The following is a 24,085-nucleotide window of genomic DNA, read 5'->3' as shown; positions in this document are numbered from 1 at the left end:
CACATACACACACCCACATATACACACATACGTATAAATACATCAATCATAATTCATGTTTCTGTAGTATATATTGCATATATGAAATGATGATATATAATATATACATACGCATATATACATAATGTAATATCTATAAGTACAAATATATGTAACAGTATAATATATAAGTATGCCTATACTATACATGTAATGTAATATATATTAATCACACATAGCTTAATATAATATATACCCATATGTACATATATATCTATAAACATATGTGTGTACATATATTATATGCAATAGAGGTAGAATAGTGTAATATATGTACACATATACATGTAATACACATATACATTATTTTAAGTAAGTAATACATATAACAGAAATATTATTTATGATTAAGATCTTAGTAGTTATTAAAGGGAGAGCTTGTGGGAGAAAGTGGGAGTTGTAGTCTTAAAGGCTGAACGCACAAGCAGTTGAACTGGGAAGAAAAGGAAGAAGGAAGCCAAAGGTCAGCAGCAGTGCTATTCAAAGAAGGTTCCTCATGGTTACCAAGTTGTCCCTCGAGGAGTCCTTGAGCCAAAGGCACCTATCAGAAGAATCACTGGTGTCTGAGGAACTGGGATGTCTTAGTAACTCAACAGCAGGCAGCAGCCTGCAGGAGGTGTGAACAGAAAAGAGGAAATCACACAACAGTGGAATTCACACAGTAGCACAACTAGAATCCTGTGCTGCTTACACAAGCAGATGAGAGAAGTGTAATGTCATGACCACAAAGCACGAAATGCCCACAGACAGAAGTCTTCCAGGACTGAAAGGAGTCATTGATTATGTATCATGGCTTTGTTCTGAAGAAGTTGCCAGAGATCATCATTTTAAGTAGTGTACACTGGGGGCTGGAGAGGTAAGGAGCTTACCTGAAAAGTCAGAGGACAATTCAATTCCCCAGGACTCACTTAAGCCAGATGCACATGGTGGCACATGCAACTGGAGTTCATTTGCAGTGGCTGGATACCCTGGCCATTCTTTCTCCATCTGTCTACTCTCTATCTCTCCCTCTCTGCTTGCAAATAAGTAAATAAATAAAAAAATTAGTGTACATTGGACCATGACACCCTTATGGTAATATCCATGACCCATCTTAATTTTATATACCTCCACAATCCTCTAGTGTGTGTTTCATCTTTTTAACTCCTCCACCACAGTTTTTGCTTCACAATTATTTCTTACAGTGCTTGTTTCCAACCTAGCCTATCAAATCTACACATTTGCAAGCTATATTTTAGCTCTCATTTCCTCACTAGGGTAGCTCCCAAATTTTAATGGCTGAAACTCTTATCTTTTCCTCAAGTTCATACAGTAGTCTCTAAAATATTTCAGAATATAATCTCTTTAGTCTTGAATTATATTTTGTTTTGGTAAGTGTGTGTATTATGTTATCTCTCCAATGATAAATATGACTAGTTCTTATAAAAGTATGGGTCACTAATAACCACATTTTTCTGCTAGTTCTTATATACTTAACTGCAGTTGTAGGTGTGCAGTAAAGACATAAATAGTGTTTAATTTTTAACTCCTCACATTTACTTAATAATCTAACAACTCATCGAAATTTTGTGATGGACATTTTGGCAAAATGTATAATTTAGTTTTGTAAATTAAATTTTATCACTTCAAGATTATTTACTTTGTTTTGTACAACATTAACTATAATTAACATTCTTTGAGCTTAAGTAGAATAGAAAAGAGAAATATTTCCAAAACAGAAATCAACTTAAATCATCACATATTTACTAAGAAATGAATGGTTTGCATGTGAACATCCTGCAGTACCCATAACATAAACACATAAAAATGACAAATCTCTGGGCAAAGGCAGTCGCGTAGTCTCATCTCTGGATATGCTGAGCAGTGTCTTATGTTGATGAAGCAGAGTTCTTGAAAATGAGCTACAAGTGTGGAATCTTAAACTGACATGACAGGAACATGTTGATGTGGTCAGCCATGGTCGGAAGTGACATAATCTATGGCAAATGCCAGGTGCTGTTACAGGATCTGTAATGAAAACATTGTTTATGTCTCTTCGTCCATCGACTCCAGCTCTTCTGCTCCATCGTGGCTGGTCTGCTGCACTACTTCTTCCTGGCTGCCTTCGCATGGATGTGCATTGAAGGCATCCACCTTTACCTCATCGTGGTGGGAGTCATCTACAACAAGGGGTTCTTGCACAAGAATTTCTATGTCTTTGGCTATCTCAGCCCTGCTGTGGTGGTTGGATTCTCAGCATCGTTAGGATACAGATACTACGGCACCACCAAAGTGTAAGTTCAGATGACTTCTCAACATTGGGAACACATTCATAATACTTTCCATATCCTTGACACTGCTGCTCTGCGAAATTGCACACAAAAGTACTTATGGGTTTTTATCTACTATTTATTTTTAGATGTTGGCTGAGCACAGAAAACAACTTTATTTGGAGTTTCATAGGACCAGCATGTCTAATCATTCTTGTACGTATGTATAAAACTGTTAAAATTCAAAAGACCTTTACTTGATAACCAGGAATTATTTTAATAAGATAAGGAATAATTAGGAATAATAATAATAGGAATATTTAAGAATAATAATAATAAGGAATAATGAGGAATAATTTTTTAAAAAAGATTGTTGAACACTTTTGAATACATCATTTGTCTATGTCATTCATATATTTGTACAACATACATTTTGCCTTGATATTGAGAAAAAGATAGAACTTGCAGATTCAAAGCCTTGATGATAATTATCACCCATTTGCCCCTCTTGCAGAAGGATAGATTTTTGCATAACATGGGAAAGAACATTTTTCACTTATCACTTACCTCTTTTCATACTGTAATACCGAAATTGTGCTGACCACCTGATAATCTGGTATTTCAGATGTTTATGTTATTTAATGTTTTATCGATGATCGGTCATCTTTGAAGATTAGACTGTCATCCTTACAACTTTATCATCTTTATGTACCCTGTCATCATAAAGTGATTTTAAGCCAAATTGCAATGTCAGGGAGAAGAACCTACTATTTCTCATGAGCAGACAAGCCATATATTGATAGTCCTATTTCAGCAAGGAAGAGGACCTGTTAATTCTTATTGAAAGTGGTTTCAAACCTACAAATTTGGCAGGTATTAGATGTTCCATTCTAAATAGAGACATTTTTATATGTCTCAAGAACATTTGTAAGTGCTGAAAGTTTTCAACAACGATTTTGAATATAACAGTCTGTCAATGAGTCTGGAATGTCTGACAAGACTCGAGAAAGGAATGAGTTGTCAGGACAGGAATTGTGACAATAATTTGGACAACTTTGTTCCACACGCATTGACCAGAAACTAGCCATCATTTTTTTTCTTTTCTTTTCCTTTAAGCCTTGGGAGGGACATGCTAAGTAGAGAAATACTTCAAATAAAAAGTAGGTTATTTTCATTATGCTTTGTTCCTTCAATGGCATGGGTAAAATCAAGTACATTCAGAAATAATACTTACTGTTTGTAACAGAAAACTATTTTTAATTCTCAAAATCCTGAAAACATTTTTTTTTTTAATTCCTGGATGGCTATCAGCTAAAATAATGGGAGTTACTATCATAGTTCTAGTACATCCCATCTATATCATACATTTAGCTTACTGTTTACGTATGATACGATGGGTTTAAAGTGAGCATTCCATGTGAAGATATTCTACATAATGTGTTTGAATAATCTCCTCTCTACAGAGAGGTACATGACCAGCTATGGTGCAAATGCATGTTATGTGAAACAATGATTTATAGTGTGCAGATGCAAATAGGCAAGAAAATATGCTGAACGTGGAAAAGGGGAACATGTCTCTCTAAAGAGAATGAATGTGTTCTCTAAAATCATTTCTACAGTTGCCTTTAAAAAAAAAGAAATATTCCAGGGCTGGAGAGATGGCTCAGTGGTTAAGCGTTTGCCTGTAAAGCCTAAGGACCCTGGTTCAAGGCTCCATTCCCCAGGACACACTTTAGCCAGATGCACAAGAGGGCGCACGTGTCTAGAGTTTGCAGTGGCTGGAGGCTCTGAAGCGCCCACTCTCCTTTCTCTCTCTCTGCCTCTTTCTCCCTCTGTCTGTTGCTCTCAAATAAATAAAAAAAATTTATTTATTTATTTATTTATTTATTTATTTATTTATTTATTTATTTGAGAGCGACATTTATTTGAGAGCGACAGACACAGAGAGAAAGACAGATAGAGGGAGAGAAAGAGAATGGGCGCGCCAGGGCTTCCAGCCTCTGCAAAAGAACTCCAGATGCGTGCGCCCCCTTGTGCATCTGGCTATCATGGGACCTGGGGAACCGAGCCTCGAACCAGGGTCCTTAGGCTTCACAGGCAAGCACTTAACCGCTAAGCCATCTCTCACCCCAATTTTTTTTTAAAGAAAAAAGATACCATAAGCTCTACAGACTTTTGATGGACTTTAAATGAGCCCTGAAAACTTTCTCCAGGTCCAAGACCCACATAGCGCCAGATGCACAGAGTTGCACATGCGTCTGTGGTTCACTGGCAGTGGCACTCGGCCCTGGTGTGCCCACGCCCCTTCTCATTTCCTGTCTTTCTCCTCACTCCTTGCAAATAAATTAATAAAATTATAATGCTATACTCACAGTTTACAATTATATGCATTAGGGTGTATGTGTGATCAAACAGTATAGGTATGTGCACACCTGCGTATCCATTTAGGTGCAGATCCTGATGGTTAAGACATTAGTGAATTGTGAGATCCCGTAATTGAAACAAAATAGGATATGTGCCTATTACTATATAGAATTTGTTGAGTATACTCTGATGAAAAGGGAGCTAAAATAAACCAAAATGTTCAGAACTTAATAAAACCATCAGCATTTACTTTCTAGAATAAAAATAAAATATAAGTAAAGTTTAAAACTTTCATTGTTAACATGTTTGTGACCTTAAATGAGAGACAAGATGTCTTTCATAACTTCTCTGAATAAATCTAGGAATACTTGTGACTGTGTAGTTATTCTATATAGGACAATTTCAAATCATTTTCTTTCTTACATGAAGTCCTTAAATTTCAGCCACAGAATAAGAATGAGGCACCTTAAATGTGATTTGCTATTTTTAAAAAAATCAGGCTCTAGGCCATTCCAGACTCAGGACTATAATGTAAAATGTCTTTGAGATAATATATAAATGAGTAAGAACTGAATTACTTCAGCACTGATAGCTTTCTCCACCTGTAGGTATGGTGTTTCAAACAAATATTCAGTCCTTTAATCTTCTCTGATAAGTGTTAACTGCTTAGATATTTGAACAGCAACATTTTCTACATAGTTCATGTGAGAGACTTCTTTGGATATTGACTTATTAAAGATCTCTTGAATTCTGAAATATAAATGAGTGACCCCATTGATTCCATCTGTGAATCTACGGTTAAAATTTAAGATTGTGACTATACATGAAACGGCCTACCCATGCATTCAAAAGAGTGAGCCATGGAAGAAAGACCTCTGAGGCTTTGTAAAAGCAAGCTGCAGTCTGGAGATAATATCCATAACTTTTTCTTCAATGTTTTTAATCTTTAATGCCAAATCCTTTCAGCCAAAACTATACAAGTTGCTAGATTCACATGCACAAATGTAAAACAAAAAAAAAAAAAAGAGTTTGTAAAAAATAATTTAACTTTTTAACAGAAATTGAACTTCCCCATGAATATATTCTGCTACCAAAGAATATAAATTGCTTGATTGAAACAAATACTAATTAAGTTATGTACAAATAAGGCATTTTCTTTAAAATGGTGAGCTTTCATTACAATTTTAATCAAAACTGTTAAAGTGTTGCTACATTACAGCTCTTACCTACTTCTTTGTAAATTCGCCCGGAACTCCAAGTTCTTGTGGTGGTCTCAGCTAACTGTTCTTTTTATGATTTTTATGTGTACAGTTTCTTTATTCCCTTTCACCAATAGCTATCTATGTAAAATTTAGTTTAAAATGAGTTCCTTGCATAATACTGGTAAGATAGGACATGCACATTCTGTGGCGGGGAGAGCGGTTATGTTGAATGATATGAAAGGGGTATACTGATCAGCATACTTTGAATTTAATAGTTACCCAAGTTTCAGGCATAATATCATAACATTATGTGAATACATCACATTGTATCTTGCACTCTTACTCTCTATGACCCTTAATATTTATTCTGTAAACTTTTAGATCATTGCACGATGTCTGTGAGTGTTCATTCGATTACAAGTTCCTAAACTAATCTACGTAATATCAGTGAATTTTCATTATGAAAATACACACTTGTACACATTTTGTGCCATAAGTGCATAATGGTACTTCATTTGCCTTGGGATGAATATTTGTTTCCAATGTTTCTTCAGTTAAAAAAAAATGCATTGCACAGAAAGCCGTTGTTCTAATGCAGCTGTATATATCCATTAACTAAATTGCTGGAAAGGGCTTCTTGAAAGTAGAAGTGCAAATATGTAGAGATTTTAAAATTTGCATAATTGTCCTGCATAACATTTATACAAACTGTTTTGCTCCGTCAAATGTATAAGGATGTCTTTTTTCTAATATTCATGCTGACACTAGAGCTTACATCTTACTGTGATATCAAGACGGTGACACTGGAATAAGTAGGTCAAAAGAAAGGATGAGAGTGAACCCGGCTTCACCACTCTGGAGGAGCTGACGCGTTAGGGAAGTCTTTGTTGTGAAGCTGCCCTGTGTATTGGGAGGTGTCAGAGGTATTCCCGGCCTCTATTCCCAGGTCCGAGCAGCAGTACCACCTGCAAGAAATAACCTAAAGCACTCCAAAAGAAGCCCAGTGACCTCATCAGGTAGACACCCAGTCTTCTTCACTGGGAATTACCACTAGTCCAGACCTGTACTGACCACAGTATTCCTACTCTAGTGCAAACAGCATGGATATGGGGACAGCAAGCACAAGTAAGTCGTGGACACTGTACTTTAGATGACCACGTGAGAACCTTTGCTCATTGTGATTGAAATACTGTGGACAACAAGATCACATCTTTAATTGCAGGCTTTCATTTAATATTTTCACAAATCAGGGCCGGGTTAGTGATCTCTGTGTTTTAGCTACTGTAACATTCTAATCTTCTCTTCTGCTATATATTAGTAAGCATGTCTGTGCCTATAACATTTTACTGCTTTTTCCACAGTATTCTGACTATCTTGAAACAAGATAGCTAGAATGCTCTTAAAGATGAAGTGGTGCCTTTGTCAAAAGAACATAAATAACACCTTGGTAACTTTTCAATACATTCTCATGCATAGAAGTGTATTCTCACTGCAAGTACCTTCAAAGGTACTATCCTTAAATAACCCTCATAAAAATATAAATCCAAAAATCATTTTTATAAAACTTCTTTGCTCTCTCAAGCCCAGTTAGAGATAACTGGACAAGACAAAGTTGTGCACTATTATTCGTTTATAATTCCAGCTTTCCATTGTTACAAATGGCACAGGAAGAGAAGCAGTTAGTCTGTTGAAAGAACAGGATCATTATTATTCAGTATATCTAGAATCTTTTAATCTTTACTAAACCTTTTAATATGTCTCAGGTAATCCTCATAGAAGCTTCAGTAATACGTGAAAATAAAAATAGTAACAGCATTTAGTAAAATATCATGTTTTACTAGACTTTCATTCTAGTATTATAAGTTTGGCTTATCTGTCTATAACTGCCTAGGGGAGGGCTCTGAAATCTATAATCTAAGAGTCATACAGTGCCTTGATATGGATTAATTACACTAAAGCAAATCACATTTTATTTTGAAACTAACTTGTAAAACAGTCAAGTGTTTATTCACTAAGTTTTTATCAAATTCTTTTAGTGTAGCCAAGAGTTCAGGCCATTTTCATATCAGCCTATCAGTGTAACATAGCAGTCTGCCATAGCAGTACTGACCCCTTCTTTAAATCAATGTTTATTGATAGTTGCAAAACTCCTATAATATACATAAATAAGTATTTAACTTCTTGTGTTATCATTTCTCATTGCCCAACCAATGTATCCTATAAAATATCAATTATTCACTCTGAAAGAATAGGCAACCTATGTAGCTACCTAGATTTCTTCCCCCCCCCCCCCATATGAGAACATATTCCTGTCTTTTTGCCAAACTTTCTAGGAAAGGAACTTTTAACATTTCTCCCTATGAAACAAACAGATAACCATACCTTGTGATGATATCTGATAGAATGGAAAAGGCCAAGTTGTTCAGGACTGGAGTTTAGCTTTTAGTCATTGGAGTTTAAGTCACAACTATTGGTTAAGAGCTCCCATTACACGTGTTCTGAATTTTAACTAAGTAGAAACTGAGTCCCGACGTTCTGAAGGCACATGCTTGGAAGCACCCATCCACTGAGGTGGAGAAGAAATCTCAGGCTGGCCAAGCTCACATCCTACACTGTACCACTGCACAGAGCCCTTCATCTTTCCTTGCACCAGAACTCGAAGAGAAGGTATCTTTGTTAGGCCCATCATAATCTTCTTATCTCCCAACGTCCAGAGCAAGTCTTAGAAAGAGTTGAGTGAACTGGAAACTGACATGGTCTGACAATTATTCATAAGCAGTCAGGTCTTTATTTTACTCCATGAAGTTAAGAAAATATTTTCTATTTGTTAAAAAGATGGATAAAATTGGGCTAGAGAGGTGGATTAGCAGTTATGCACTTGCCTGCAAAACCTTTAAGACACAGATTCAATTCCCCAGTACCAACATAAGCCAGATGCACAAGTAGTACATGTATATGGAGTTCATTTGCAATGGATGCAGGCCCTGGTATGCCCTTCCTTCCTCTCTGTCTGTCTGTCTGTCTGTCTGTCTGCTTTCTTTCTTTGTCTCTCTCTCATTATATTTATTTATAAGTAAACAAAATATTTTTGGATGCAGAAAGTTATGTCTACTCTAAATAGTCTGGTCTAAGTTGCATAGTTTTAATTTAAATGCTTGCCATGACTAACAAACAACTAAACAAAAGAGCCTTCCAAAATCCCTGAAAGCCCTAGAAGGTAGATTAACATGAGCAATGCATATGGCTACAAAATTGTGTCCTACACTTTGACAAACTGGACAATCACTGTAAAGACTATTCTGAAATTAATGTCCATCAATACTCTGTGAGGAACTAAGATGTAAATGAATGTAAGAGTGTGTGCTTAAAAAGTGTGACGTGATTAAACAGATAACTAAACATATTAGTAAGTGGTAACATTTTAGACAAGAAAATATCATCCTTTTATTTCCCTTTCAGTCCAGGTTTACACCATTCTTGGCTTTGCATTGTTGTAAGGTCACGTCTCTAATGTTCTGCATGAGTCGTGGTAAGAGTTGTCATTCTTGGCTTACTCACCTTCAAAACAGCACCATGTGAGCAAGAAAGCAGCTGACGAAAATACTTCACAATGCTTTTACTGTAATGCTGGACCTAGAAAAAAGCTCTGTTCCAAAATTTATTTCTAAAACTAGATTGTGCACTACAAAATAACAGTCCCGTGGGAGGGACCTCCAGGCGGCCACCCCCGTCCCTGCACAGCGCGAGCAGCCTGTCAGCACCTGTGTGCGGACACACGTACACGGAAGCCATGCTTCCAGTCAGGAAAGAGGAGTGAGGCATCGGTCATGGGCTTCCATATTTAGCCACGTGTGACTCGCAAGGGCCACTCTAGGAGACACGGCAGAAGCTGGAGGTAGAGTCCACCACATGTGTCGGGCCAGATCTTCATAAACTGTTGACAGACAGTGAACTTGAGCAGAACACTGGCCAAGAGCACACCCTCCCCCAAAGTGGTGGCCAAGGCAAACAGTGACATTGACCCACTTCACATGGGAGATAGCTGTGTCTTCTCGTAGCTGTCTGCTGCTCAGCTTCCCTCTCACATAGATTCTCTGTGTTTCATCACACCGGCTGTTGGGCAGTTCCTCTGCACACCTGCTCCGCACACCTGCCCATCTCAGCCTCTCTGCTGTTTTATTCCCATGCTCCTTTTCATCTCACCTGCTCTTCAACTCCTACTCCCCTTTAAGACTTCAGCTCACACCACCAAAGCTCTTCAACTCCTACTCCCCTTTAAGACTTCAGCTCAACACCACCAAAGCTCTTCAACTCCTACTCCCCTTTAAGACTCAACACCACCAGAGAAAAAGGCCTCCATGGCTCACTGGTCTATAATAAAATGTTTGCAGTAAGTATTCATAGAAGCATGTATGTTGCCTTTTGGAATGCCTTTCCCATTTTAAAATTGCACACATGTTTGTGTGAATATCTCATTAATAACTGACCAATATCTGTAGTCTCTAGGAGACTAAGCCCTATCAGAGCCAAACACCACAGGTTTTCTCACAATAAATTGTTCATAAAGTTTAGCATATAGCAATCATCTCAGTAATATTCAGAGAGTAAATGGATGGTGCACTAAGATGTGTTGGAAAAAAGTGTTCATTCCCTTCCCACAAAGGACATTTAAACAAAGCAATCAAGAGGAAAATACCTTTCATTAAAACTTACCACTTGTACTTTATTTCTTTTATTCTTGGGAAACCATTACTGTTCCAAGGCCTATGAGACTATTGATGACATACTTTTACTAGGTTTTACATTTAACTGAACAAAATGAGGTCCAGGCCAGACAATGTCAGTGGCTTCAAAAGCAATATGACTGGAAAAGAAACACTCAATATGCCCTGTCTATGCCCTGGATTTCTATTAAATAAAGAATTATAATGACCCAGCCCAATACACACAGCTACTGCAAAAAAAAAAAAAAAAAAGAAATTAAAAGAAGAGTATCCTTTAAAAATTGAAAAGGGACAATTTTAACATTTTGGGAGACAATCTAATATCACTTCTTGCGACCCTTTCTATTAAAATTTAACTTGGCAGTAATTTTAAATATCTCTTTAAATTTAATTGTGTAAGTGCTATCGTAGAGTCAAAGGAAAAGTCAAATGATTATTGTAAGCTTATATAAAACTGTGTTGCTCTTGCTAACCTTTAGCCACATTTTATTCTGCAAGTGTGTACACAAGAAACATTTTTCATTTCTTACATCTTAACAAAAGAGAACTCATCATACAGCTTTCATTGTCACATTAAACTGAACAACTGCAGTAAAGGCTCTTCACACACAGTTTTCTCCTTCACCTTAGTTCCCATTCTAGTATTTTCTATGGCTTATGACCCATCACAGTTAAAACCAGCTATAAAAATAAGCTTTGACATTTACTTATACCTACAAGGGGTCACCTTTTTTTTCTTTTGTTTACACATTTCCAGTTATCTCCTCCTTTTGATTCTGACTGAAGAATATGGAATATTCTTTTAAACAGTGGAAACCTTCAGCTATAAAAAGTTCCTAGGGGAAACATGCTTGAAATATGAAATATGAAGCATTAGTAATTATCTTACTGCCTAAGATGGTCATTGGGTAGAATGGAGTTTTAGCTATAGTAAAATAGAAACATGATTTAGCCGACACAGTTTTCTCCTAATGAGGAAAGATCCTGGAAACTTGATGAAAAAGGACCTTGTTGTGGCCAACCTTGGTTCCAAAGCCCAAATTAATGAATATTACCACAAAATCTGTGGGTCTATGGTTTATTACAGATATCAATATGATGATCCCCAGGCTATCTGTCTATAAATAAGGAAAATACAGCATTTTCTCTGCCTGGGTCATCTATTCCCTTTTCTTGGTAATACCTAGAAGGGCACTATTTTCCATAATTTATACTGTATCTGTCTCTTCCCCCCCCTCCAGTGTTGTAGATCAAACCTATAGACTTCAGCATGCTTGGTAAACATTTGCCCATTTAGCTACATCTCCAGCCCTTCCTAGAGTACCTTTATGTTCTAATAACTTATCTCTGTTTCTATTGTTCTTTTTCTTTGAATAATATAGCTCCAATAAAGTTCCAGTAAGATAGTTTAGTATCAGAATCTCTCTTCCTTTTTTTTTTTTTTTTTTTGGTTTTTCGGGGTAGTGTCTCCCTCAAGACCAAGCTGACCTGGAATTCACTATGGAGTCTCAGGGTGGCCTTGAAATTATGGTGATCCTCCTACCTCTGCTTCCCAAGTGCTGGGATTAAAGGCATGCCCGGCTTAATGATGGTGCATGCCTTTAATCCCAGCACTTGGGAGGCAGAGGTAGGAGGATCACCATAATTTCAAGGCCACCCTGAGACTCCATAGTGAATTCCAGGTCAGCCTGGGCGAGACCCTACTTCCAAAAACAAACAAAAAAAAAAAACAAAAAAAGGTGTGCATCATCACACCTGGTAGTATCAGAATCTTTAAGATGTGAGACAAAGCAAATGATTTTACATTTGTAATTAGATATGCAGGGATGCTACTTTACATAGATGATTAAGATTGAGACTAAGGTAGAGACCATCTGTCCACCTGTCCTCTCTTGACTTCTGTATGAAGTGTCAGTCATTGTTCTAGGCCTTGGGAAAACATATCAGTGGTAAGAAGACCCTGTTATTATGGGCTTTGGGTTCCAGAACAGGAGTGAATACTGGTGATAGGTGTTGCAGTAGATAATGTTTCACTAATATTATGCTATTCAAGTGGCACACACACACACACAAATAATTTTTTTAATTTTTTTTTATTTTTAGTTATTTATTTGAGAGTGACAAACAGAGAGAGAAAGAGAGACAGAGAGAGAATGGGTGCACCAGGGCCTCCAGCCCCTGAAAATGAACTCCAGATGGGTGCACCCCCTTATACATCTGGCTAACATGGGTCCTGGGGAATCAAGCCTCTAACCAGGGTCCTTAGGCTTCACAGGCAAGCGCTTAACCGCTAAGCCATCTCTCTAGCCCACAAATAATTTTTAAGCTGTAAAAAGAATGTACTTTGAATACAGAACTATATTATCTCCCACATACTGCTTCATTTTACTTTATTGTGAAGTATGGTACTTTTCTTTAGAGAACATGATTTTGCAACTTTCTACTTAGTAAAACTTATTAAAAGATATTTAAACTCATGTCATTGGCTATAGAAAAATTGTATGTTGAGTTGAAAACTGCATAACCTTAAAAATAACTGAAAACCAGGTTGAAATCTGCACTTGATATCATCTCTACATTAACTTAAATTTTAAGCACCATTTTGTCAAATCAGATTAGATTATTGTGAATTTTAACATGACTGGCTTATGTGGGCTCTCTTAGAATCTGGCTAGCATGTACCTCACTCTAGAAGTAGGGAAAATGACAGCTTCAACATGTTATCATTTGCTATTCTTTATCACTGTTACTTTTAACCACAGTGCACATGGAGACAACTCAAGTCTATATGTTTTACTAGCATTATTTTATTAACCGCATATGAGATGCTCAGAATATCCATTTACAGACATTATGGCTATGCTGCAGTGTGTAGAAAGGTAAGGTAAGTTAACATATCTACCTCGAGGAACAAATATCTTTCAGAATGGTTCACTATGACCTGTGACTCCATGTACGAAAGTGAGGGCACCAGGATCACTTATAGCTTAAGTACTATTAATGTTCCTTAGAAAATGTGAGAGTGGTAAAATGCTGTAGAATGATAAGATCCAACAATTTGGAATCCCACAACAGAACATAAAACTTCTATTTAGAATGTAACAATCAGACTGGAAATCCGTTGGCTGACCATCAGGGGAAAGGATATACCATACCCTTACATCGCTAGAGATTAGTGAGAGCATCTGTCTCCAGGACAGGAGAGGTTGCACAGCACCAGACATCCTATTCACTATTAGCCAAGGTTCCAACATGGTTATTTTCTCGTGCATGCGTGTGTGTGTGTATATGTGTACACATTCATATGTGTGTGCATAGGTGTATGCATGTGTGCATGTGTATATGGAGGGCAGAAATTGAGATTGGGGATCTTTCCACTTTCCACTTTCCACTTTCCACAGTACTTTTTGACACAGGGTCAGCATGGAACCTAGAGTTCACTCCTTCAGCTGGACTAGCTCGTCAGCAAGCCCCAGGGATCTGCCTGGCCACCTTCCCAGTGCTGGGATTTACAGGCATGGGCCACCCTGCTATGCATTGCGCATCAGCTCCCTGGTTCTGTGTTGAGGTACTTCTGTCGGCAGGGCAGGCACTCTGTCCACTGAACCACTGCTGCAGCCCATGTCTTGACCAAGTTAAATGAACAGTAGTTAGTCCTCTCACCTTCTTCTCCTTTCAGTCATTTCCAAAATGAAGTAAATATAAGGCAGTTCTACAATAAATTTCTGCATAACTAAATTCTTCAAATTCTACATAACACTTTAATTTATCTTCCTTGTTTTTCATCTGTAGTTTCATACTTTTGCATTTAATAAACTCAATTACCAACTAAGTATAAACTTAGGGTTCTGCTGCTTAACCCTCATACCTCTGTCATAATTGTGAAATAAATGTACTAACAATACCATCCACAATAACATTAATGTAATACTAACAGAAGAATGAAGTTGAAAATACTTGAGCCACCACCTGTCACACTGAAGACACTCAATGAATATTAGTTCTCTAAATGTATTTTTGTCACGGACCTGAGTCTCAATGTTACAGTCATTTATAAGTACATGCAAAGAGATGCATTATCCAAGAACAACTATTCATACAAGTGCATTTCCCAGCAGGCAATGCCTAGTGGGAGAACATTACCATCTTCTGAAGTGTAAATCTCAAGAGATTGGTGTAGAATCATGAAAACGGTAATATTCCAGAGTGATCCGTTAACAACATTCTCCTCTTGTGATGTACTTGAATGTACCTGTTATGTTTTTAGATCCCTTCAGATGTTTGTTTCCAGCTATTCGGTTTCTTTTTCACATAGTTGTAGACAGAACCTCTCTTTCTCTACAGTGTACTCCCCCATAAGCTGAGTACTAGTAACGTCAGCAGAAGAATGTATTTTAAGGCTGCGGCGACGTCTGAACCAAGTAAACGTTAGACTACATGATGTCCTGATGTAGAGTGAGAGATGCTATCTCATTATCATGTAGAGATGTGTGGGGAAAGAGACTCTATTTTATCACAGTTCTGACAACGGGTTAACAGTACTGTGTCATCATGCTGTCCATGCACTTTTGCTTGACTTATCCTAATTCCTTTCATGACTAATTTCACAAATTTTAATTTTACCCATTACTTTATAAACAAGGTTTACATTAGCAGGTACCACTCCAATTCATCATTTCCTGGCACAGGTTTACCACACACACCAAGAAGTTTCCGAAGTTCTATATGGGGATGAATTCTTTTCTATTCCCTTTTCATCCCCTGCACACTTCCAGGGCATGTCTGCAGCCTTTACACATACACGTGTTCAAGTTCTACAGCACTTAGAACATCTGAAAATGTATCCACTCTTCCTTTGAGACCTCTTTTCACACTATAAGAGATCAGCCTTTGTGGAGAGGGTTAGAGCCTCAGGGTTTTCCACTTAAACATCAGTATCCTTAGTTATGAAAAAGATCACACATGACTTGTGAAGGCTAGGAGGTGGGGTTGTGCTACAAAGTAGAGATAGCAAATTTAACTTAAATTATACTTTTCACTTAAATTTAGATAAACAGCCAGTTTATATATGTCCAAAATATTTCATGAAGCACACTTATACTAAAATATTGTAGTTCTAAAATTTAAATTACTATGTTTATATTCAGAAATCTGGCAATTCTATGAATAAAAGTATGAAACAAAAAAAAAAAACTGTGATAGGGCTGGAGGGATGGCTTAGCAGTTAAGGCATTTGTCTGCAAAGCCAAAGGACCCAGGTTTGATTTCCCAGGTCCACATTAGCCAGAGGCACAAGGGGTTGCATGCATCTGGAGTACGTTTACAGTGGCTGAAGGCCCTGGTGCACCCATTCTCTCTCCCGCCCCCCTCTGTCTCTCTCTCTCTGTGTCAAATAAATAGATATAATTAGTCTTAATCTTTTAAAAATATTTTTGTTTATTTGTGAGCACAGAGAGGGGTGAGAGAGAGATAGAAAACGGGTGTTCCAGAACCTCTTCCCACCGTGAATGATAACCAGATGCATGTATCACTATGTGCATCTGGCTTTATATGCATACTGGGGAATTGAACAAAGGCCTTCAGGTTTTGCAAGCAAGTACATTTAACCACAGAGCCATCAACCTACCCCTCTTCCTTTTTTATCTTGACAAACCTGTAATTCGTATCCACAAATAACAAACAAGAGCATCCTTTTATAATGGCATATTCATCAGATATGTGTGACAGCAGTAAATAAACATGAGTGTTTATTAGATAATTGGATATAATTCTTATTTGAGAATGATAAATATTGAGAGTATTTTACTATACACGCTGAATGTTTATGTATGATGTGTTTATACATGTGTATATATGCATATCTATGTACACATATGTGTCTCTCTCCCTGTCTTCATTTTCTATGCTGCCCTAACAAATTTCCACAATTTGGTGACATACAAAAGCATGAACAGGGCTAGAGAGATTGCTTAGTGGTTAAGGTACTTGCCTACAAAGCCAAATGTCCCAGGCTCAATTCCCCAGGACCTACATAAGCCAGATGAACAAGGTGGCACTTGTGTCTGGAGTTCACTGGCAGTAACTTAAGGCCCTGGTATGCCCATTCTTTCTCTCTCTCTGCCTTTTGTCCTCTCTCTTTCTAAGAAATACAAACAAAATAAAGTTTTTGAAACCATAGACAACTACCTCAGCATTCTGTAGAGCGAAAGTCACAAGACAGTGTGGCTCAACTTGGTCCTCTGCTTGCACTCTTCCAAAGATACATTCAGGGTATCAGTTGTGGGGTCCTTGGGAATGAATTAGTTCCCATGTTCCTTCAAATTGTTAACTACAATCAATGCTGTTATGAGACCTAGGCCCCATGTCTCTGGTGGCTGTTACATGAGAATCACCCTCAGCTTGTGTGGGCCTCACGAGGCCCCTTATGACTTGTCTTCAAAGTCAACAGCAATCTGTAGAGTGTCCCCAAGCTTCAGCTTTTCCTCCATTGCTTTCCTCAGACTTTGTGTCTTCTGCCTTCTCTTTGACCTCAAAGAGATCACATGATAGACTGAGTCCAGAAGGATAATTCAGGACAATCTCCTTATCCTAAAGACCATAAATATAATTTTACTTGCAATTTTTTTTCTTTCAATATTTGCATGTCCTAGATTAGTATGTGCATTTTTTTTAGAGGGAAGTATTACTCTGCTTACCACACACTCCAGTTTTTCTGGTACTGTAAGTAATTATCACTATGGCATTTAAAGGGAGGATTTCAACTGAAAAATAATGATAAATATGAAATGATGCAGAAGACAAAATTTCAATACCTTGATGCTAATTTCACTTATGGACAATGAATAGGGCATCTTTTTTGATGTTTACATTAATAAGTTCTTCCCCATTTGGACAGTGGTCCAAGTATTGAAAATGCACAGCTGTTGTTTTGTATGGCAGCTCAGCAAACAAGTAGGAATATGCCTGTATTTGTGGCAGAAGCAAGTTTATCCAAGGCCAGTCAATTTAAAGGTAATAAAACTATTTCAAAGGACATGTAAGTTGTGATCATGATACAGTCTTAAGTGAATCATGTGTATATATATATATATATATATATATATATATATATATGTATATATATGTATATATATGTATGTATATGTATGTATATGTATATATATGTATGTATATGTATATGTATGTATGTATGTATGTATATGTAGATGTGTATATATATATGAAAAATATATATATATATGAAAAATTAAAGTGTGGATCTAAGAGTGCTGTAAGAGAAATTTTCTCATTCTTTTTGGTGAGATCTGACATCAGCATATAGATGGCTTCATCAATTATTGAGAAAATAGACAAAGAAAAGAAAAATGACTTACTGGTTGCTTCATTTTCAAGTCTGAATTTGAAGCTCTTGGGTTGAAGGTACCTGTAGATCTAAACCCTTCAAAACTCACACTTGCTCTCTCACCAGCTCATCTCTTTAAACATTTTATTGAGAGAAAAAAAAAGACTAACAAAAGTGCTCAAGGTAATTTTCAATACACTGTAAAATGACTGTAGTTCTAAACTTTGAAATAACTATGTGTGTCTGAATACACTTAAGATAAAGAAGGGAAGGGGTGTGAAACTTACATTTTGGACACATATAAACTGGTTACCTAAAATTCAAGTGAAAAGAGCTGGAGAGTTGGCTTAGAGGTTAAGGTGTTTGCCTGCAAAGCCAAAGGATCCTAGTTCGACTTCCCAGGACCCAAGTAAACCAGATGCACAAGGGGGAACATGCATCTGGAGTTCATTTGCAGTGGCTGGAGGCCCTGGTGTGCCCATTTTCAATCTCTCTGTCTCTCCCTCCCTCCCTGCCCCCCCCCCCATAAATACAAAATTTTAAAAGAACGTTATCATGGACTCTTGGTTCACAATCTAAAACTTCTAAAACTTGAAGCGAAAATGATCATGGGTTAATGTTCATTTACCAGTCTTCAGCCCTGTGCATTTGTGGCACTGGTACTAAGAGGTGACAATAAGGGAGCAGAGCCAGCGCAGGAAACCTGTGCCCTCGTCTCGGCTTATCCATCCTTCAAATGGCTTCAGCAGACACTAATGAGAAAATGCATGCCATTTTCAGAGACCATTTTCTTAATTATAGTTAATATAATTAAGACCTTATTTATTAATATTTATACAAATGGCATTCTTCTATATTAAAAAATTATTCAGTTCTGTTATATATCTACACCCATGAAATCATAACTCTATCTTTCTAACTACTGAACCTAAAATGCAGACATTTCTTGTCAAATTTCAAAGTCATACCTATTTCTTGTTATTGGAATTAATTTTAATTTTCAGTCTCATTTAAGTCAACCCGTGTTACCTCACTCCATCTCTTTATACTTCTTTCCCAATGGTTTCCTTATCAAATGATATTTTCCTCTCCATATAAACTGTAGTTTTAGCTTAATTTCCACCTCTAAGTACACAAAGTTATATGCTTTTGAATGCCTCTAGATAATACAGATTATTTTTGCATGTTTTATGACTTGCTAGCAAAGTGATTTAAAGTAGCTTGTATATATATGGATAAGGGAATACTGCAGGCAATATAAAAGAAATAAACAGTTTTTTTCCAGTCTACACTAGTTACCTATATAATATGACCAGAATTTCGGGTAAGTAAAGAAAACAATTATTCTAAGGAATTTCTAAAAATTACTACTGTGTTTAAAATTATTTTGACCTTTTAAAAAGAATTCTGACATTTAACATTACACAGAAGACATCATTTTTGACTATTGAAAACTATTTTAAAACTATAACAAAGCCAGACACAATAGTGCACCCTGGTAATCTCAGTATTTGGAAGACTGAGGCAGGAGAATCATGAGTTTAAGGCTGACCAGGGCTACATTGCAAGACACTGTCTCAAAGTACAGCCAACGAAGTATATGACAAAACAGGAGAGAAACTGACTTAACTGAAAATAGTGGACAGCAAGGGATGATTTTCAGCAAAGAAACCTGGAAGATGATGAACAATTAAAATGAGGCATGGAGGGTAGGGGCAATTGTTGACAAACTGACTTAATAGGATTCTTGTTAAACAATAGGACAGGGAGATCAGGTACCAAGAGTGAGAGATGATGAACCCCATTAGGATCTGAAAGTGATAAGGAAGAGTCTCTCTAAATTGCCTTTGTAGGATTTTAAGAGAACTGATCTCGACAAGAATGACACTCATATCCAAAGTCAAGATTGCAATGAGATGACTCTAAGAAGCCTGACTAGTCATGAAAAGGAAGGAAGAATATGTTGACAGATAGTGAAATAGACAAAGCAGTTTTTTTTTTTTTTATCATTCTCAGCTCCTACAAGGCTGAGCCTACAGCCTTTCTCTGATGATGAATTCCAGCCTTTTCAAAAAGTGTACTCTGGAGGCAGGGTGTAAATAAAGAGTCCTGGAACAAAGGTGACAGAGGAATGAGCTACAGGGATACCTAGAGCCCATGGGGGTGCTGGAGGAGCAACAGGGAGTCCAGTGACTAGGAGGAGACAAAGAGGGAGGAAGATTTGAGGAATGGTACAGCAAAGACAGTGCCATTCCCTTCTCTGTACAATGACAGCTGCTTTTTGGTTCTGAGCTGGGCAGCCATTGAAGGACTGTGAACAGAGATGGACAGCCATTGGAGGGCTGTGAACAGACATAAGCGGCCATTGGAGGATTGTCCACAAAGATGGGCAGCCATTGGAGGTCTGTGAACAGACATAAGCGGCCATTGGATGATTGTGCACAGAGATGGGCTACCATTGGAGAGTTGTGAACAGAGATGGGCAGCCATTGGAGGATTGTGAATAGAGATGTACAGTCATTGGAGGTTTATGAACAGAAATGGGCAGTCATTGGAGGATTATGAACAGAGAAATGGATTAGAACACATTTAAAATAGATGCACCTCCTGAGTACTGTGATCACATAGTTTGTAGGATTACAAGGACCATGCCAGGGGCTAGTGAGACACTTTGTGCAATAGCCCAGGGGAGGCCAACAGTTCATGCTGAAGGAGAGGAACTGGGACAGTTGACAAATTGAGCCACTTTCTGACCCTTTGAAGGTAGAGGTGTAGTGGTTGCTGATGAGTAAGCCTGATCGCTACAGAAAATGAGGTAACTTGCTTTGTTTGTGTTTTAAATTGGGTGAGATAATTGCAAAGATAGCTTATTGGGGAAAAAACAGCAGCAGAACTGTTGTGACCTTGGCTTTCCTGGGACAAAATACATGACCAAAATCAGCACATGGGAGGAACGGTTTATTTTGACTAACAGTGTCAAGGGGAAGCTTCCTAATGGCAGGAAAAGATGATAGAGCAGAGACAACATCAATTCTGCCACAGCAGGCAGAAGAAAGCAGCAAGAGAGCGAGCTGAGCTCTGGCAAGGGGCAAGCTGGGCCATGAAAATCCAAGCCCATCCCCAGCGACACAGCTCTCCAGCAAGGTTGAAACTCCCAAATTGCCAAGAGTTTGGGACCAAACAATCAACACAATGTGTTGTTTGTTTTTTTTTTCCCCTTGGAGGTGGGGACAAGTATCAGAGTCAAATCACTACAAGCATTTTGTTTGATTTTTTTTTTCATCTTTCAACTTACCTCCATAGCACTTCCCATGGAGGTGGCAGGTCAGATCTAGGGATGGGAGAGACAATATTTTTAAACACCTGCTTTGGTCACCTAGGAAATGAATGATAAGACTCAGTGACTAAGATTGTGAGTGACCTAGGCTGTTCTCCCCTGCCTGTACTAGGAATTCAAGATTGTCTTAGAAATCATACTTGAAGGCTGGAGAGATGGCTTAGCAGTTAAGGCGCAGGTCTGTGAAACCTAGGTTCAATTCCCCAGGACCCACATAAACCAGATGCACAAGTTAATGCATGTGCCTGGAGGTCATTTGCAATGGTTGGAAATAAAATATTTAAAAAAAAAAAAAGAATCATATTTGAGGGCCAGGAAGATGGCTCAATGGGTAGGCATGCTTGCTATGCACGTATGACAACCTGAGTTTGGATCCCCAGAGCATAAAGCCTGATGCAGTAGTGAGGATTTTACACACACACACACACACACACACACACACACACACACACACAAAGTTGGCAGTAGCAGGAGACAGAAGAATCCTCGAAGCCTGCTGGCCTGCTGTATAGAGCAGTGATCAACTAAGTGACCCAGCCTCAAACAATGTGGGCATCCCCTGACTTCACATGTGTGTGTGCATGTCAGTTCTTACACATGAACACATATAGCCACACATTGCACATATACACAAAGATTTTTTTAAAAAGACATCATATTTGAGGGTGCTTGCCCCTGTTTTCTTTCAGGCAAATGACAGCATGTCACTCGCTCACTTGGGCACAGCTTGCCATTAATTGGTTATCCCTCCTTAACACAGTGAGCTCCTGGCAGAAAAGGCATGAGTGATTCTTAAATGCAAGAACAAATCACAAACCATCAAACTTAAGATAAAAGCCAAGGGATACCTGCCCTTAACTACTTCACCCTCTACGCCCCATGGGACATGACTTTGTTCACCACAACCCAGCCAGCTTGACAGTTGTTTAAAGCCTTATCACTTTCTGGATTCCCCCAAGTGTCGTGGGTTTCTTAAAGCTATTGTCCCTCATAGACACTTTTCTCCATTGGTTCTTTGGTCTTGCATTATAATCAATTGGGTTCTGAGGCTTATAGGAGAGGTGCTGCCTGAATCTTTGTTCTAACTTGGCTGCATCATGTCTCCTAACAGTCCAAACTGACAACCATGGTCAATGTGTAAGCACGTGAAGGGTTATGGGTTTGCTTTCTCTTTCCTTAGCAGTCTCTATGATAGCAATGAATTTACATGTACCAGGCTCTGACCACTGTAGAAAACACTGAGTCGACCTTTTAGAAAATTTCTAAAATCAACAAAAACAAAATATCTGTATATTTGTGTGATCAGTGCATAAAAAATGTGGTCAATGTCCCTGGGAAACCTTTGATCACCTAAAGCTATAACATATTTGCTAAAATGCCTTAATCTCTTTTCTCTTACATTAGAAGGAAATATGAGTTTGTGATATAAGAATGAACTTGTCACTCTTCTAGCAGCATTTGGCTTTTGTACACATATAAACATTTCATTTTTATTGAAAACTGACTTTACAAAACTGCACCTGCCTCAGGAAGTGTGCCATGCCCCTGTTACATCATATGATGAGAAGAAAACATCTGAGAAATCATAGTAAAATTACGACTCAAAGAAATTTAAATAACCTATTTAGGTAGAAAATATGGATCAAGAAGAACTTTCTTAAATATATTTAATCATAACATCTTTTTTATTTTTGGTGATCAAAAGTTCACAGTAAACATCTCATGGAACTATTGGACAATTTTCAAACCAATCATAGTTTGGTATATATTACTTAACCAAATTTGAAATTTTTTTGATTATTGGAAAATATATACATACCCATATTTACTTTTTTTCTCTTTTATGCTTCTCATTATGTTTTTTTTTTTTGTTCTTTAGTTTCCAAATAGAGATTCATGTGTCACTCATTCTGGCATTTTTCAAATACAATGTGTTTATGTCAATTCTCAGCTATCCTCTTATACCCAGTCCCTACCCCAGGTTCATACATTTTACATGCATATATTTATCAAGTTTAGTGCAATTGTTGTTTCCAATTTTACACAAAACTTTAGCTGTTAAAACTCAAGAAATATTACATATTCATATTTCATAAACATTAAACAGTATTTATGGAATTAAATATTATTAAATTGTCATTTCAGTTAATTATTTGAGCATACACATAGAATGAAACTGTCAACTAAATCAATTTAAATATACTGGGCCTCCTCTCTGTAATTGCTAAAATCTTTTTTGTGATAGACCATTACTGTAATTAGAATTAATTAATCATATAATTAGAAGTAATGAATAGTTGGAAGCAGAAATAAATGACTAGAGCCTTTGCTTGTCTAAGATATCATCCCAAAGACCTCTCCATGGAGAATGACAATATGAAATTCTTTCACCCATTTCTTTACACTGATTTTATAATAATAATTACTCAAGTTCTTTCTAACAAATTACATAAAATTCCTTAACATATAGTGGCATGGGGATATAGCTCAGTGGCAGAACACTGTCCTAGCATGTGCAAGTCCTTGAATTCCATCCAAATAACACATGAAAAAATAACTTTGGTAATTGGGGAAATGAGCAAGCGTGCTGCTTTCTTGGTGAACCTGGTACCAGCACAAGGGTGAAGGAAAGAGCCACACAGAACAGTAAATTCCTACCAAACCAGAGATCCAGAGACACACAGGCTCCCAAGACCTCATCACTGAAGTAGACCTGAAACAAACCCAACATGACTCAGGGAAATTTACCAAAGAGGTTGCAGGAGGATTGCTAGAGCCACATGGGACATTATGCCCAAAAACATATCCTCTTACCCATAACTGATGGC

The 24,085-nt window shown here is 37.5% G+C and overlaps 1 protein-coding gene across 3 annotated transcripts in view; it reads left to right on the top strand.

The window, feature by feature from the left end:
- Nucleotides 1-24,085, top strand: part of Adgrl4 (adhesion G protein-coupled receptor L4) — a 96,964-nt gene that overhangs the window by 68,611 nt on the left and 4,268 nt on the right. For all 3 annotated transcript variants that reach the window (XM_045138758.1, XM_045138757.1, XM_045138759.1), the window contains 2 exons: nt 2,092-2,312; nt 2,438-2,504. In XM_045138758.1, coding sequence (XP_044994693.1) covers nt 2,092-2,312; nt 2,438-2,504 — 288 coding nt within the window. The remainder of the gene's footprint in view (nt 1-2,091; nt 2,313-2,437; nt 2,505-24,085) is intronic.

This window comes from Jaculus jaculus, chromosome 19 (assembly GCF_020740685.1).
Source record: "Jaculus jaculus isolate mJacJac1 chromosome 19, mJacJac1.mat.Y.cur, whole genome shotgun sequence".
Classification (NCBI taxonomy): domain Eukaryota; kingdom Metazoa; phylum Chordata; class Mammalia; order Rodentia; family Dipodidae; genus Jaculus; species Jaculus jaculus.
The sequence above is the reverse complement of the archived record's forward strand: the minus strand, read 5'-3'. Positions and strand labels throughout refer to the sequence as shown.